At 40.7% G+C, this 14,806-nt stretch overlaps 1 protein-coding gene across 2 annotated transcripts in view; it reads left to right on the top strand.

Moving 5' to 3' along the window:
• Window positions 1-5,429: 5,429 nt before the first annotated feature.
• UBA2 (ubiquitin like modifier activating enzyme 2) overlaps window positions 5,430-14,806 on the top strand; it is a 32,802-nt gene continuing 23,425 nt past the window's right edge. The window contains exons 1-6 of one of the 2 annotated variants that reach the window (XM_027515966.1): window positions 5,430-5,635; window positions 7,510-7,593; window positions 8,600-8,670; window positions 9,914-9,978; window positions 11,245-11,345; window positions 14,162-14,283. In XM_027515966.1, coding sequence (XP_027371767.1) covers window positions 5,498-5,635; window positions 7,510-7,593; window positions 8,600-8,670; window positions 9,914-9,978; window positions 11,245-11,345; window positions 14,162-14,283 — 581 coding nt within the window. In that variant the 5' untranslated portion in view covers window positions 5,430-5,497. The remainder of the gene's footprint in view (window positions 5,636-7,509; window positions 7,594-8,599; window positions 8,671-9,913; window positions 9,979-11,244; window positions 11,346-14,161; window positions 14,284-14,806) is intronic. The other variant, XR_003506529.1, reaches the window with a different exon arrangement.

Here is a 14,806-nt window from a genome sequence, read left to right as displayed (position 1 = left end):
AGGTACCTGGGGAAAGTGGCTGGCCGTGTAGAAGAAAGCAAGGGTGTTGGTTATAGATATTTCAGGAACACTGGGTTTGTAGGGTTGAGGCTGGGTGTGGACCTGCAGAGAGAGGTTTTTTGTTTTTATTTATTTATTTATTTATGGCTGTGCTGGATTCATTGCTTCAAGGACTTTCTCTGGTCGCACCAAGCAGGGGCTGCTCTGTGGTTGTGGTGCACGGGCTTCTCGTTGTGCCGGCTTTTCTTGTAGAGCACAGGCTCTGGGGCATGTGTGGGCTTCAGGAGTTGCATCTCCCGGGCTCTAGAGCACAGGCTCAGTAGTTGTGGTGCATGGGCTTAGTTGCTCCATGGCAACTAAGATGTGGATCTTGCCGGATCAGGGATTGAACCTATGTATCCTGCAATGGCAGGTGGGTTTTTTGTTTTTTGTTTTTTTACCACTGAGCCACCAGGGAAGCCCTGCAGAGAGAGGTTTTGATTCTTCCTCTCTGTCATGTTGGAGAAACCATCACCAGTTCCCTTGTGGCACTTCTGTTGTGGGCAGATAATCCCTCAGACTTCAGACCACTCACTCCAACTGGAGCAGAATACAGACTGCTCATATCAGGTACATCAGACTGCAGGTACATCACTTTGGATTTATTTAAATTGCCAGAGAGTACCCTCCTTTGATGAGACGATGGGGTATAATTGTTGCTTTAAACAGTTGATACAGCCATTTTCAGATATGACTTAGGTGTCATGTTTCTTTTAGGTGGAGACAATTTGTGCTTCCAACCAAATGCATTCTTGAATCTAGTTATACATGTTTGTATCAGATCTTATCGAAATAGAGTACAGATCGCAGAGGCATCCCCATCATCCAATAGAAATAATGTTTGTAACATAATTGTTAAGGAAGCAAGACATGAGAAAACAAGTCCAGTGTGAACCCACTTAAATGCTGTGTCAAAGACCTAGATCTGAAAATAGAAATACCAGCAAGGCCCTGAGGAGTAGGATTAGCTGTGCAGTTCTGTGGGCAGGAGAGAAGCAAAGGAAGGTGGCTCTATCCACTGCGTGTCTTGAGGGAGAAGGAAGGTGAACATCCTGTGCAGAATGTCTGTTTACAAGAGGCAGGCCAATGGTAGGGAAGGGACGTCAGCAGTGTACTATGCAAGGGTGTGCCCCCAGCCCCTCGACCAACCCAAGCCATGGTTGGGTTCCCTGGCCCTTCCTTTACCTTATGGTTCAGAACCACAGCCCGAGTGCTCCTCACAGACCAAGCTTGGTGGGTGCTTGGTGAACCAATCACTGATGAAAAAGAGCAGAGAAGTCAAAAGCAATTTTCTTCTGTTTTCCATTGTCAACCAACAAAACGAAGAAAAGAGTGTATTTGGCATTATAAGAATTGCAATTTGGAGCTTTAGTCATGGTCCAGTGGTTAAGAATCTGCCTTGCAATACAAGGGACACGTGTTTGACCCCTGGACCAGGAATATCCCACACGTTTCACAGCAAGGACGCCCATGTGCCACAACTACTGAGCCCACATTCTGCAACTCCTGAAGTCCACACACACCCTAGAGCCCATGCCCTCCCACAAGAGAAGCCACCACAATGCGAAGCCCATGCATTACCACAAAGAGTAGCTCCCACTCACCCCACCGCAACTAGAGAAAGCCCATGTGCAGCAATAAAGACCCAGTGCAGGCCCCCAAAATAAATAAATAAATAAATCTTAAAGAAGTTACAGTTCAGAAGACACAGATTTGAGTATAATGGAAAGAGTGTTCCAGGGAAGAGAATCAGGGGCTTATGAAGACAAATGCCATGAGGCTATATTCTGACACAAGAAAGGAAATAGTTGTCCTTTAGGGATGATGGTCGCAAGTTGTTTTAGGGTAAGGGTCTGATAGATAGGCTGTCATGAGTTATATTTGGGTAAGGGTAATAAGCATTGAGTTTCTGGCAGATGTTTTGAATGCCTTCATTAGGATAGTGAGTGGTCAGAAGGTCAGACTTCACTGCCACGCTGTGCTTAGTCACTCAGTGGTGTCTGATTCTCTGTGACCCCATGGACTACAGCCTGCCAGGCTCCTCTGTCCATGGGGATTCTCTAGGCAAGAACACTGGAGTGGGTTGCCATTTCCTTCTCCAGGGGATCTTCCCAACCCAGGGATTGAGCCCCGGTCTCCCACATTGCAGAAGGAGTCTTTACTGTCCGAGCCACTAGGGAAGCCCTTGGAGTCCAGAAGATATAGACACTATAGACAGATAAGGGGATCTTATGGAAGCCTTGCATAAGTTACACTTTATCAGTGGCCTTCCAGCTCCATTTTAGAGAGCTCTCTTAGTAATAATGACTGTATTTGGATTTTCCTTTTATACCATCTTTTCCTTTTTTCTTTTAATAATTTTTTCTGATTTTAAAGTTCACATTTTCTTTGAGGAGCATGAGCATCTGGGAAATACAGGAAAGTTTAGAGAAGAAATAAAAATTGTCCACAATTCCAGCATACATAAATACACAAAAATACTAACTATGGTTATTTTCTTGCCATTTGAGAAAATTTTTTAACAAAATTGAATCACTTACATGGCTTTATATCTCTTTCATTTAACATTATGTTGTGTTTCCCCCATCAGTATCCTCCCAGGACATACTTTGTAATTGAAACCGAGTCTCCCCGCCTCCTGAAACCAAGTTCCCTTACTGAGTTTATGATAAATCTCTCCACAACTTTACTCCCTTTCTTAACCTCCTCTGATCTCAGTCCTATGCTAATGGAACACTAATCAACCAGAGTCAGATGACTAAAATTGCTGTTGTTGATAACCTCATTAATGTAGTAAACTTGCTATTATAGGTGTCATTGTGAAAGGTTGTTGTTGAATCACGTGAAGACACCGGGATTCTTGGCCCCTGGAGGAGAAGAATTCAATCTGGGGCCAGAGACGACGCTTGATTGCTCAGAGCTTTTGTGTAATAAAGTTTTATTAAAGTATAAAGGAGATAGAGAAAGCTTCTGACACAGGCATCAGAAGGGGGCAGAAAGAGTACACCTAGTGTTAGCAATGAAGTTATATACTCCAGTGAATCCAAAGAATGTCTGGAGGTTGTAAAGACCTCACCAGACCTACTGCCATAATTTACATTTTAAGATAGAATTAGCCAGAAGTTTTAATCCAGAGACTGTCCTCAGGCAGGATACATTATTGTTATATAATCCTTGTAAAGACCAGGTCTACTCCCATAATTTACATTTTAAGATAACAGAATTAGCCAGAAGGTTTAATCCAGAGACTGTCCTCAGGCAGGATGCATTATTATTATATAATCCTAAGGAATGTAGAGAAGGAAAAAAAAGTTTGTCCTTCCTTCCTCCTTGAGAATTCCAGACCCCTCTCTCCTTGGGGATCCCTAGACTTCTTATCAACCTGCCTAGGAAATAACTCTCTCAATTGTTAAGGTACAAACTCAGGTTGTTTCTCCAGAGGAAGGTGAGCTAACAGATCCCTGAGGCATGGACCACGTGGCCAGAGAATTGTAAACCAGAGACATATCCTACAGAGAAGGCAATGGCACCCCACTCCAATACTCTTGCCAGGAGAATCCCATGGACAGAGGAGCCTGGTGGGCTGCAGTCCATGGGGTCGCTAAGAATCGGACACGACTGAGCGACTTCACGTTCAATTTTCACTTTCATACATTGGAGAAGGAAATGGCAACCCACTCCAGTGTTCTTGCCTGGAGAATCCCAGGGACGGGGGAGGCTGGTGGGCTGCCATCTATGGGGTCACACAGAGTCGGAAACGACTGAAGTGACTTAGCAGACATATCCTAACTCCCCAAACTACTATTTAAAAATGTCACAAGGTGATGATTAATCCCTCTTTGTTCTTCCCCTTAAAAAAATCCCCTAACTCAAAGACCAAGTTGAAGGGACCTGAGGCTTGCCTCCCACTTCCTTGCTTGACACCCTGCAATAAGTCTTTCAGTTCAGTTCAGTTCAGTCGCTCAGTCGTGTCCGATTCTGCGACCCCATGAATCACAGCACACCAGGCCTCCCTGTCCATCACCAACTCCTGGAGTTTACCCACTCATGTCCATCAAGTCAGTGATACCATCCAGCCATCTCATCCTCTGTCGTCCCCTCTTTTGGCTCCATCCCTTCATTCTTTCTGGAGTTATTTCTCCACTGATCTCCAGTAGCATATTGGGCACCTACCGACCTGGGGAATTCCTCTTTCAGTATCCTATCATTTTGCCTTTTCATACTGTGCATGGCTTAGTCTCATTGAGTTAGACAAGGCTGTGGTCAGTGTGATCAGATTGACTAGCTTTCTGTGATTATGGTTTCAGTGTATCTGCCCTCTGATGCCCTCTTGCAACACCTACCGTCTTACTTGGGTTTCTCTTACCTTAGACGTGGGGTATCTCTTCACAGCTGCTCCAGAAAAGCACAGCCGCTGCTCCTTACCTTGGACGAGGGGTATCTCCTCACGGCGGCCCCTCCTGACCTTGAATGTGGAGTAGCTCCTCTCGGCCCAGCCTCCGCTCCTCGGGCGTGGGGTGGCTAGTCTACAAATTTACACTGTCAGAGTTTGGCTTTTTTGGCTTGGGGCACAAGAGGCCTTTACTTCATTACACATATGCTGCAAAGTATTTTTCAAAAAAGAAGTATGCATCCAGCTCTTTATGTTATACAGCCGCTTTCCACTATTTCACACATGGTGGTGTGTATATGTCAATACTACGTTCTCAATTCATCCCACCCTCCCCTTCACCTGCTGAGTCCACAAGTCCATTCTTTACATCTGCCTCTCTTTTCCAATTTAATTATTTTTTTTAACCAGTGATAATTGCCATTGGATAAATTCCTCGAATTGGAAAGAATGAATCAAAAGCTATGCACAATTTTAGGGTTTTTTTGTATCAAATTGCCACAATACTCTCTAGAAAGCTTTGCCTTAGTATACCTGCAGTGTGTGGGAGTGCCTAACAAAAGTGTTACACTGTTTTTGCCGTTCAATGGGTGAAAAGCGTTTGAAAACTATTTTGCCTGTCTTTGATGAAATTTCAATATTGATCATATTGCCCACTCCGTGAGTGTCCTTCACATCTATTGCCTATATTATTTGTGTGACATTCATTTTCTTGTTAATTTGTAAGAGCTCTTTACATAGAGGGACATCAGTTTTCTAATCTGTTAGAAGTTTGGGTCGGGAGTTCCAAATCCCAGGCCAAACACCATCCTTAGGCTACTTAGGCCGAAGACCCGGCGGTGCGCGTCGCTGAGAAACACTACTAACGGAGGTGTGAAGCCCTTCGCTCACAGCCCAGCCCTGTCCGGGGCCGGCGGACTGGCCACACCCTCGGGCTCCGCCCACTCGGCGCCGATAGGCGGCCGAAGTGCGCAGGAACGGAAGCTGGGCCGCCCCTCCCCCACCTGCTTCCGGCCGCGGCTCACTTCTCCCGCCTCCGCCTCCGCCGCGGCTCGTGGTCGTCCCGCCATGGCACTGTCGAGGGGGCTACCCCGGGAACTGGCTGAGGCCGTGGCCGGGGGCCGGGTCCTGGTGGTGGGGGCGGGAGGCATCGGCTGCGAGCTCCTCAAAAACCTCGTGCTCACCGGCTTCTCCCACATCGACCTGGTGAGGGCCAGGCGTGCGCGCGGGCTGAATGGCGGGCCGTGCAGCCGGGGTCGGGGGGCTTGGGGCCCGGAAGTCGGGACTGGAGCTGCGAGCACGGGGCCAGACCCAGAGGCCCCAGGGTCGTGGCTGTCCACGGGGAGGGAGGTCTTCCACAGCGACGGGGCGGGCCTTGCCGCACGCCGGGCCCGCTCCGCACGCTGAGGCCGAGGGCCCGGGTCTTCCGGGCGTCTTGCGGCGGGCCTCCCCCCATCCCACCCCCCCCACGCCCCGCCAATTTGTGGCGGCTCTGGGGAGTGGAGGAGCCCTCGTGCTTTCGCTTCAGAGCGGTATCCCAGTTTGAACGGGAGGCAAGAGATGGTTGTTTCCAGTCCCTTGAGGATGTTGCGAGTGTTCAATTCAAAGTCCCTCTTAACTCAATATCCAGAGCAGAGTATGGCGCGGTAATAACAATCAGGACCTACTGAGTGCTTGTCTCGAGCCCGACTCTCTCCTGAGGTTTTTACTCGCCTTAACGTATTTAATCTTCAGTGCTATCATAGGCTTTGTAAACGCTGTTTTCATCCCATTTTATTTTTAACAAGAGGAAAAGTGAGATGCAGTTTGGTAACTTACTTGGGGTCGCCAGGCAACTGGTAGGACTCCTTTGGGGCTTACGCTCCTCTCTCCTGGGTACAGACAATTTGCGTGACAATCATTTTTATTACCATAGATTATTTCGTTAAAGGTATTGGTTAGGATTTTAACTTTTGCATTGGTGTGCAGTGGCGAGAATCTACTGCAATTTTGAGTCAGGTTATTTCTGTTATGTAAACTTATGAGGTTTGGAGTTGTAACCTACAATTTGGTTGTGAGTTTATAACGTTTTAAGGTGTAGTGGAAACATGGAATTAGAGATGACCGACTGAACTAATAAATAAGTGACGAGGGAAAAGCATTTATGCATTTTCCTTTGGTTTTTATAGGGTTTGTCTTTGCATTCAGTTCTGTATCACAAATCCCAAATATAAATGTGGCATAGCTGATACTCCTTTAAAAGGTTCATTTTGTTACAGACATTGAGTTGGGACACCTGAGAAATAAATGTTGATCTTTTTTTATTTGGTTTGATTTTTGTAGTAATTTAGAAAGCACGAATAAAAAAATGTTATGTGATTATATGTACTGGTAATTTTCACAAATTATAGCCAAAACCATGGATGTTATACAGAACATTTGAATACCTTTCATATAAATTTATTGAAATGGAATGAAAGTGGTTTTAGTTATAATTATTTATTCTTCCCTTGTATTTAACGTCTAAACAGCAATTAGGTAAGACTTAAAACATGAGACACTTAACCTTGTGTAGAAGGTTCCCTCCACAGGCCTAAGGTAATAATTGTAAATAAAATTGTGGATGGGTAAGGACTTCTGAATTAAAGAACGTGGTAAAAATTCAATAAATCTGTTTGTCAAATATCATTAAAAAAAAGAATAAGGCACAGTTTATTATATTGGATTTGAAAGAGTAATTGATGAGATTTATAGAGAAGTGATGGAAATTGAAAGGAAAAAAAGAAAAAAATTTAATGCATTTTCAACATAATTCTGTGCCATCTGAGGAATTTCCTAACATATTTGCCAGGATGATTAAACAAGCAAATGAAGAAAAGAATCAGTTTTTTGAGGGGAGGGAGGATGTTATCTTTGAAATTAAACCTTTTTTTTAATATGTATTAAATTATTTAATCAATTTAACACTTTGGTATTAAGAGCCTTTTCTCCACTAATGTAGCAAATACCAAAAGTTTTGGGTTATGGATGCAGAGAATAGTGATATTTATTGCTCAAACATACCAGGAAATTGGTGATTTATCTGGTCTCTGTATTTGTAGATTGATCTGGATACTATTGATGTCAGCAACCTCAACAGGCAGTTTTTGTTTCAAAAGAAACATGTTGGAAGATCAAAGGCCCAGGTAATTGTTTTTCTCATATTGTTTCTATTTATCTGTTCATTATTATTTCTGCCCTTGGGGGATCTTCTATTTATGGTATTAGATTAACTTGGGGTTTCTAGTAGGAGGGAGAATATGGGGGAAGCCGTCTCTTTTTCAGCTGAGGGATTATGAAGAATAGAAAGATCTGTCTAGTAAAAGGACTGAAGGCTGTGCTCTCCTTTTTTTGTCTGCAGAGAAGATAAGTGCTTTTCCTGACCCTGTAAATGGTATCCCCTTCTTGCTTAAATTTCGGAGTGTTTACTTAGAGTGAGCCTTGTGTTCTACGTTCCCCAGAGGTTGGCTTCTCCTGTATTTTGGGCAGGTGAAGCTACAACTTAGGCCATTGTTCACTTCAAAAGAAGACAGCGTCCCCTGAGTTCTTGCCATTCTGACCTTTCTTTAGTTCCTTGAATGTTCCATCTTGATTCAAGGTTTTGAAATACCTTTTGCCTTTGCTTTTTTCTCAGCCTTTTGCGTGAACTTTCACTCTTCTCCTGTTTTCATTTTTCACATTTTCTCTAGTTCTTTCCTAAATCTCTAAATCAGATCTTCCTTTCATTACAATCTCTGCTTTTTCTGTGTATCATTATCATAGTTTGTAGTTACGTTTATCTAGATGGTTATTTGATATATGTCACTTTTATTCACCAAGTGCCATATACAAATTCTGATATATGGAAGATATTTAGTAAATAGTCGTTGAATGGATGAATGATACTTGGTTAAAGCATTTAATACTTTTGCTGAAGCTGGCCATTCATGTACAAGTGTGTGTGAGAGGAGGCAGCTGTCCTGTTAGTTTATAAGTAGGTGTATATAGCTTAATCTTGTTGAAATTTTCCTGTTACATTTTTGTATTTTATTTTTAATATAAATATTATATAAGGTGAAGTAGCAGTTGTCTGCCATAAATAGATTTTGTATATAATTAGAATTGTTATAGTAATTTAGTACATTAGTAATTTAGTGTTTTTTGTTTTTCCAGGTTGCCAAAGAGAGTGTCCTGCAGTTTTACCCGAAAGCTAATATCGTAGCCTACCATGACAGCATTATGAAGTATGCTCTGATTATTATGTCACAAAATTGCATTTGCTGTGAATTTTTAATTAAACCTTCAAAGTATATTTTTATTAGCTAAATATATGAACTCAAAGTCATTCTCCTTTCTAAAAAAATGTTTTTCTGGAATAATGAAAATGCAGTAGGTTATGCCCACATAAGATAAGTGGCATTGTTTTAGCAGTATATTTGTATATACATATGTATATATTCATACACAGACACGTTTGGTTTGAATGATTTAGATAAGAAGTGAGATACTTTAATAAGAAGTGAGATACTTTAATACTTTCAATAAATCATAAATAACTTATGAAAACTTAAAAGGAACTTACACTCCTGTTTTAAAGATAATTCTATGAAAAATCATTATATATGATGATTCAGACCTTTCTAAATATATTACTCATTCCGGTCGACTTCAGCTACAGCCTTTCTAAGTTTAAAAGGTTCCCCCCACAAATAATTTGTTTATTAGGGCTGAGTTCTATAATATAACATTGGGGATTGTGATGGGGCAGTAATTCTGATGGTACAGAAGTATTCTCTGATCTCTACTTAGAATAAATACATAATTTTGGAGGTGTTGGGGCAAAGGAACTCTGTGTCTAAAATATCCTTTATCTGTAGTTGTTGTCTGGCTAACAAGTATAAATGGTATTAAAAACAATGAGTTCTTGTTTGAGGCCTGGAATTAAAGAAAGCCTTACGCTTTCTCAGGGAATTTATGTCTCCAGGTTCCTTTTAATTCTCTGGATGTTTGCTCTACAAGCTTGCTGATAGCCCTGCAACCTTCTTACCCTGTGTTGCTTTCCCAGTGCTGCTAAAAGCAGGGACCCTAGGGGCCTGAACCCTGCTGATCTTGACCATGTGAGGTGAAGCCACAGGCTAGGCAGATCCTGGGAATGTATTCTTTGTATGTTCCCAGGCACTTGCTGCCCCAGGAAGGCCTGGTGGGACTTGTAAGTCGTGCCAGTTTGGGTTTTCTGCTCAGTGCCCAAGGTAACTGGCCAAAAAGGATGTGTAGTTATTCACAGGGATTAAGGGGAAATAATTTCTTTTAAATCTGTTGATGGTATTTGGGAATAGTCAGACTTATGTATATATGGTAGAGACCCCTAATACCAGTTATTTTTGCACTGTTATTAGTTTAATATGCTTTTTAGTACCCTGTTTTATTCTGTAAAGCTCATGTATAAGGCCAGTTGTTTTGGTGACTTTTTTTTGTTTTACTTTGTAGCCCTGACTATAATGTGGAATTTTTTCGACAATTTATATTGGTTATGAATGCTTTAGATAACAGAGGTGAGATTATTTTAATAATTTTAAGTATTTCCTCTCTTCCGTAACAAGGTTGTTTATTCAATTAGTGTTAATTAAAATATTTCCTTACAAGTTAGATCTTAAAAGAGCTAAAGGGAAGTAAGATCAGGTTTAAAGATTGCCATTTGATTGTAATTTTAACTGGAACTGCTGTGAAATAGGGGAAGCTGAAATCACTAAAGAGGATGGCTGCGAATGTTGTGTGCATGTTTGTTTGTTCCGCGTTACCCCAGCACTTAAGCACAGTGACTCCCTTTGTTTATGTGGAGATCTAAGAAATATCAGGGTCCAGATTTCACCCAAGGCCAATTAAATCCGACTCTGTAAGTGCGACCTAATGATCATATTTTTTTCATAGTTCCCCAGATGATCTAAAGGGCAATTAGGGCTAAAAACCACTGATTTGAGAGTAAGGCAACAGGATGCCAAAGTTATAGAAGTCATGGCTCTTGAATTAGTTTTGGTATATCTGGTGCTGTGAGATACCAGACTGGCTCCTGTTGCATGTACACATTTTACACCATTTAAGCTTGTACAAGTTGGTGATATTTCATATATCAAATACTGTATAGCCAGTTATTGTTAACAGATCTGTGTGTCTGAAATGTGGAATGAAAATACTTAGTCCTTTTCTGTAATTACTTCCACATGTAAAAGTACATCTGTCAAGTGAGTTTGTAACAATTTCAGGTCAGAAATATCAAAAGAAAAGACATACAAAGTAGCATAAGAAAGAGGCAGGATAACTCTTTTAACCAGACTCATCTTTGTTCCCTTAATCTTGTTTACCGCCCCCCCCCCCCCCAATCTTAAACTGCCTTAATAGTTCCAAGTTGATATTCCGTATTCTTTGTTCACTTCCATGTATTGTCTGATAATTTTAGTAGAATAAGAGCAAGTTAAGGGCTTGTAAAAAAAACATTAAAACAATGTTTTAGCCAAGTTTAATAGAAGGTAGCCACAGCAGTAGAAGAGGAAGATGGCACTTTGGGATTAAAAAGTAGAATATAGGGGTGCTTCTCATATAGTAAATTTATAATACGAATTTCTTATGTTAGAAATTTTACTGTTGCCTGTCTCTTAAATGTCTATAACAGTTGTATTATTCTGGTCATAGTTGTAAGAGAATTGTACATGAAATAAAAACAATAGAAAATGGTTTGGGTAAATTTGATTCTGATTACAGGTAACTATGTAATCTTTTTTTTTTTTCCTATGAACTCCTGTTAACTAGTATTTTTCTTCCAGCTGCCCGCAACCATGTTAATAGAATGTGTCTAGCAGCTGATGTCCCTCTTATTGAGAGTGGAACTGCTGGTTATCTTGGGCAAGTAACCACTATCAAAAAGGTAAAGAACATCTTTTTGTTTATTTTTGCTCCCCAAATATTTATTTGGGACCTTAAGGAGGGAATGCTTATTTATATTTATTTGGGACCTTAAGGAGCCAAAGAATGCTCAAACTACTGCACAATTGCACTCATCTCACACGCTAGTAAAGTAATGCTCAAAATTCTCCAAGCCAGGCTTCAGCAATATGTGAATGGTGAACTTCCTGATGTTCAAGCTGGTTTTAGAAAAGGCAGAGGAACCAGAGATCAAATTGCCAATATCTGCTGGATCATGGAAAAAGCAAGAGTTCCAGAAAAACATCTATTTCTGCTTTATTGACTATGCCAAAGCCTTTGACTGTGTGGATCACAATAAACTGTGGAAAATTCTGAAAGAGATGGAAATACCCAGACCACCTGATCTGCCTCTTGAGAAATTTGTATGCAGGTCAGGAAGCAACAGTTAGAACTGGACATGGAACAACAGACTGATTGCAAATAGGAAAAGGAGTTCGTCAAGGCTGTATATTGTCACCCTGTTTATTTAACTTCTATGCAGAGTACATCATGAGAAACGCTGGACTGGAAGAAACACAAGCTGGAATCAAGATTGCCGGGAGAAATATCAATAACCTCAGATATGCAGATGACACCACCCTTATGGCAGAAAGTGAAGAGGAACTAAAAAGCCTCTTGATGAAAGTGAAAGTGGAGAGTGAAAAAGTTGGCTTAAAGCTCAGCATTCAGAAAACGAAGATCATGGCATCCGGTCCCATCCCTTCATGGGAAGTAGATGGGGAAACAGTGGAAACAGTGTCAGACTTTATTTTTCTGGGCTCCAAAATCACTGCAGATGGTGACTGCAGCTATGAAATTAAAAGACGCTTACTCCTTGGAAGGAAAGTTATGACCAACCTAGATAGCATATTGAAAAGCAGAGACATTACTTTGCCAACAAATGTCTGTCAAGTCAAGGCTATGGTTTTTCCTGTGGTCATGTATGGTTGCGAGAGTTGGACTGTGAAGAAAGCTGAGCGCCGAAGAATTGATGCTTTTGAAGTGTGGTGTTGGAGAAGACTCTTGAGAGTCCCTTGGACTGCAAGGAGATCCAACCAGTCCATTCTGAAGGAGATCAGCCCTGGGATTTCTTTGGAAGGAATGATGCTAAAGCTGAAACTCCAGTACTTTGGCCACCTCATGGGAAGAGTTGACTCATTGGTAAAGACTGATGCTGGGAGGGATTGGGGGCGAGAGAAGGGGACAACAGAGGATGAGATGGCTGGATGGCATCACTGACTCGATGGACGTGAGTCTGAGTGAACTCCAGGAGTTGGTGATGGACAGGGAGGCCTGGTGTGCTGTGATTCATGGGGTCGCAAAGAGTCGGACACAACTGAGCGACTGATCTGATCTAAGGAGGGAAGAAGTAAACTTTGGCTATGTATTACATGGGTTTGTCAGCCTCCAGAATGTAAGGATTTTTTTTTGTGCTCCTCTAAAACTTAGGATGCTATAAAGGTACGAAAGAGTACAGGCAAAGATCTTATGTATTAAAATCCTTGCATGTATTAAAATGTAGCTTGTGTCTTAAAATCCTTAGGTTGGCAAGCATAAGAGACTACATGACATGTTGATGTATGCTAAACCAGCTTCTAAAAAGTTAGTTTTGGCTAGAGTCCAGATTTATAGTCTAGAGTACTTTGAAAAAAATTTTTGGTCTATTTGTGAAGTATTTCAAGTATTTAGATAAAACTAAAGAGTAAGAACAAGTACCTGTATGTTCATAACTCAGTTTTCTATAATCTTAGTATTGTTATTCATTTTCTGCTCAAATTTTTTTTCTCTTAACTTCTTTTAAGAAATTAAACAGATACATTGGAAGAATCATTTGCAGGTTTTAAAACTAAAAGAAACTATATACTCTACTTGAAATTTGATACTTTTGTCTGTTCGGCAATTTATCCAAACCGAAAATTGTGGCTCTGCTTCAGTTGTTTTTAGTGTTTAGTATTACTCTTTGGGAGTTTAATTCATATCATTCTACAAAGACTTGTAAATATTAATTTATGAGGGATGCACTGCTTGCTATATGGCTGGCCTCAAGAAAGCATGTTGGAAGAACACCAGAAATGGCATTATGGAGAAAACCCTGGATCTGCTGCAGTTTTTATTAAAACACTATTTGCAGGTTTGGGGTCTTTAACAATTATTAGGAAGACATTGCTCATTACCGTTATCCATTACTGAGACACTAGTATGTATTAAGACTGAGATAGAGAACTGCCAGAATGAAGAATATTCATTTGAAGTTTTGAAAAATTATCACAGGTGTTGTAGACTTCATTCCGACAGTATAGATTTAAACATAACCCTTTAGCAATGAAATGAAGAGTATTTGGTTTAGCAATACCTAAGATTTTTTCCATGCATCTGGTTAGCTCTAGAAATTAAATGCTTTAAATTCACTTAATCTTTAGGACCTTATAAGGTAAAGCTATAAATATTTAAATAATAGAGTTTTACAACTTTGGAAGATAATTGGTTGGAAAGCTGTTATTTGTCTTCCCAGTAGTTTCTCTATTCACTATGATCAAGGTAAACTTGTGTTTTCTCCTCACTGGGCCAGGAATCAAGAGTCCTGGCTTAGTCTTAGCTGTGACTGGTAGATTCAATTAGGTTTTATGTTAGAGTTTCTTATCTGTAAAGTAAGGATTTGGGGAGTCACTAATATTTTAAAATTTTCTTGATAGTTGGAATGTAAATGAAAGAATGAATTACAGTATTGAGAAGCCACTGTCATTGATTAAATGTTTTTCTCACATCTTTACTTTGCAGGGTGTGACCGAGTGTTACGAATGCCATCCCAAACCAACCCAGAGAACTTTTCCTGGCTGTACAATTCGTAACACACCTTCAGAACCTATTCATTGCATTGTCTGGGCGAAATATTTGTTCAAGTAAGAGTATATATATTTCTGGGCATATTTTTAGTACTGGTGATGGACAGTGGAATTATTTATTTAAATACCATGGAGAAATTGTACTTAACAATGACGGAGCTTACTCTGACTGGAATAGGCATGTAATTAAATGAGTACAAATCTTTGTATTTGAAAACACTAAAACATACTTAGAAGTAACTCATTGGTTAAACAAGAAATAATGGAGGTTGAAAATAGTTTGTAATAATACTGAAAATACTACACGTGGAACTTGTAGGATACGTTGAATGTGGTAGTTGAAAGAAGTTACAGGCTTACGTAGATGAAGAGTGGTGAACATTAATCAGCAAAGGATCCAACTTATGTCGGAAAAAGAACAACATAAAGTCAAAAAAATTAGAAGAAGGATGTAATTGAGGTAAGAGTGAAAAATAAATTGGCAAGTTTGATCATAAAAAGGAAAGAGGGGGACTTCTCTGGTGGTCCAGTGATTGAGAGTCCACCTACCGATGCAGGGGACATGTGTTCGATCCCTGGT

This window comes from Bos indicus x Bos taurus, chromosome 18, assembly GCF_003369695.1.
Source record: "Bos indicus x Bos taurus breed Angus x Brahman F1 hybrid chromosome 18, Bos_hybrid_MaternalHap_v2.0, whole genome shotgun sequence".
Taxonomy (NCBI): Eukaryota; Metazoa; Chordata; class Mammalia; order Artiodactyla; family Bovidae; genus Bos; species Bos indicus x Bos taurus.
Note: the sequence above shows the minus strand (reverse complement) of the source record. Positions and strands in the feature narration are given on the sequence as shown.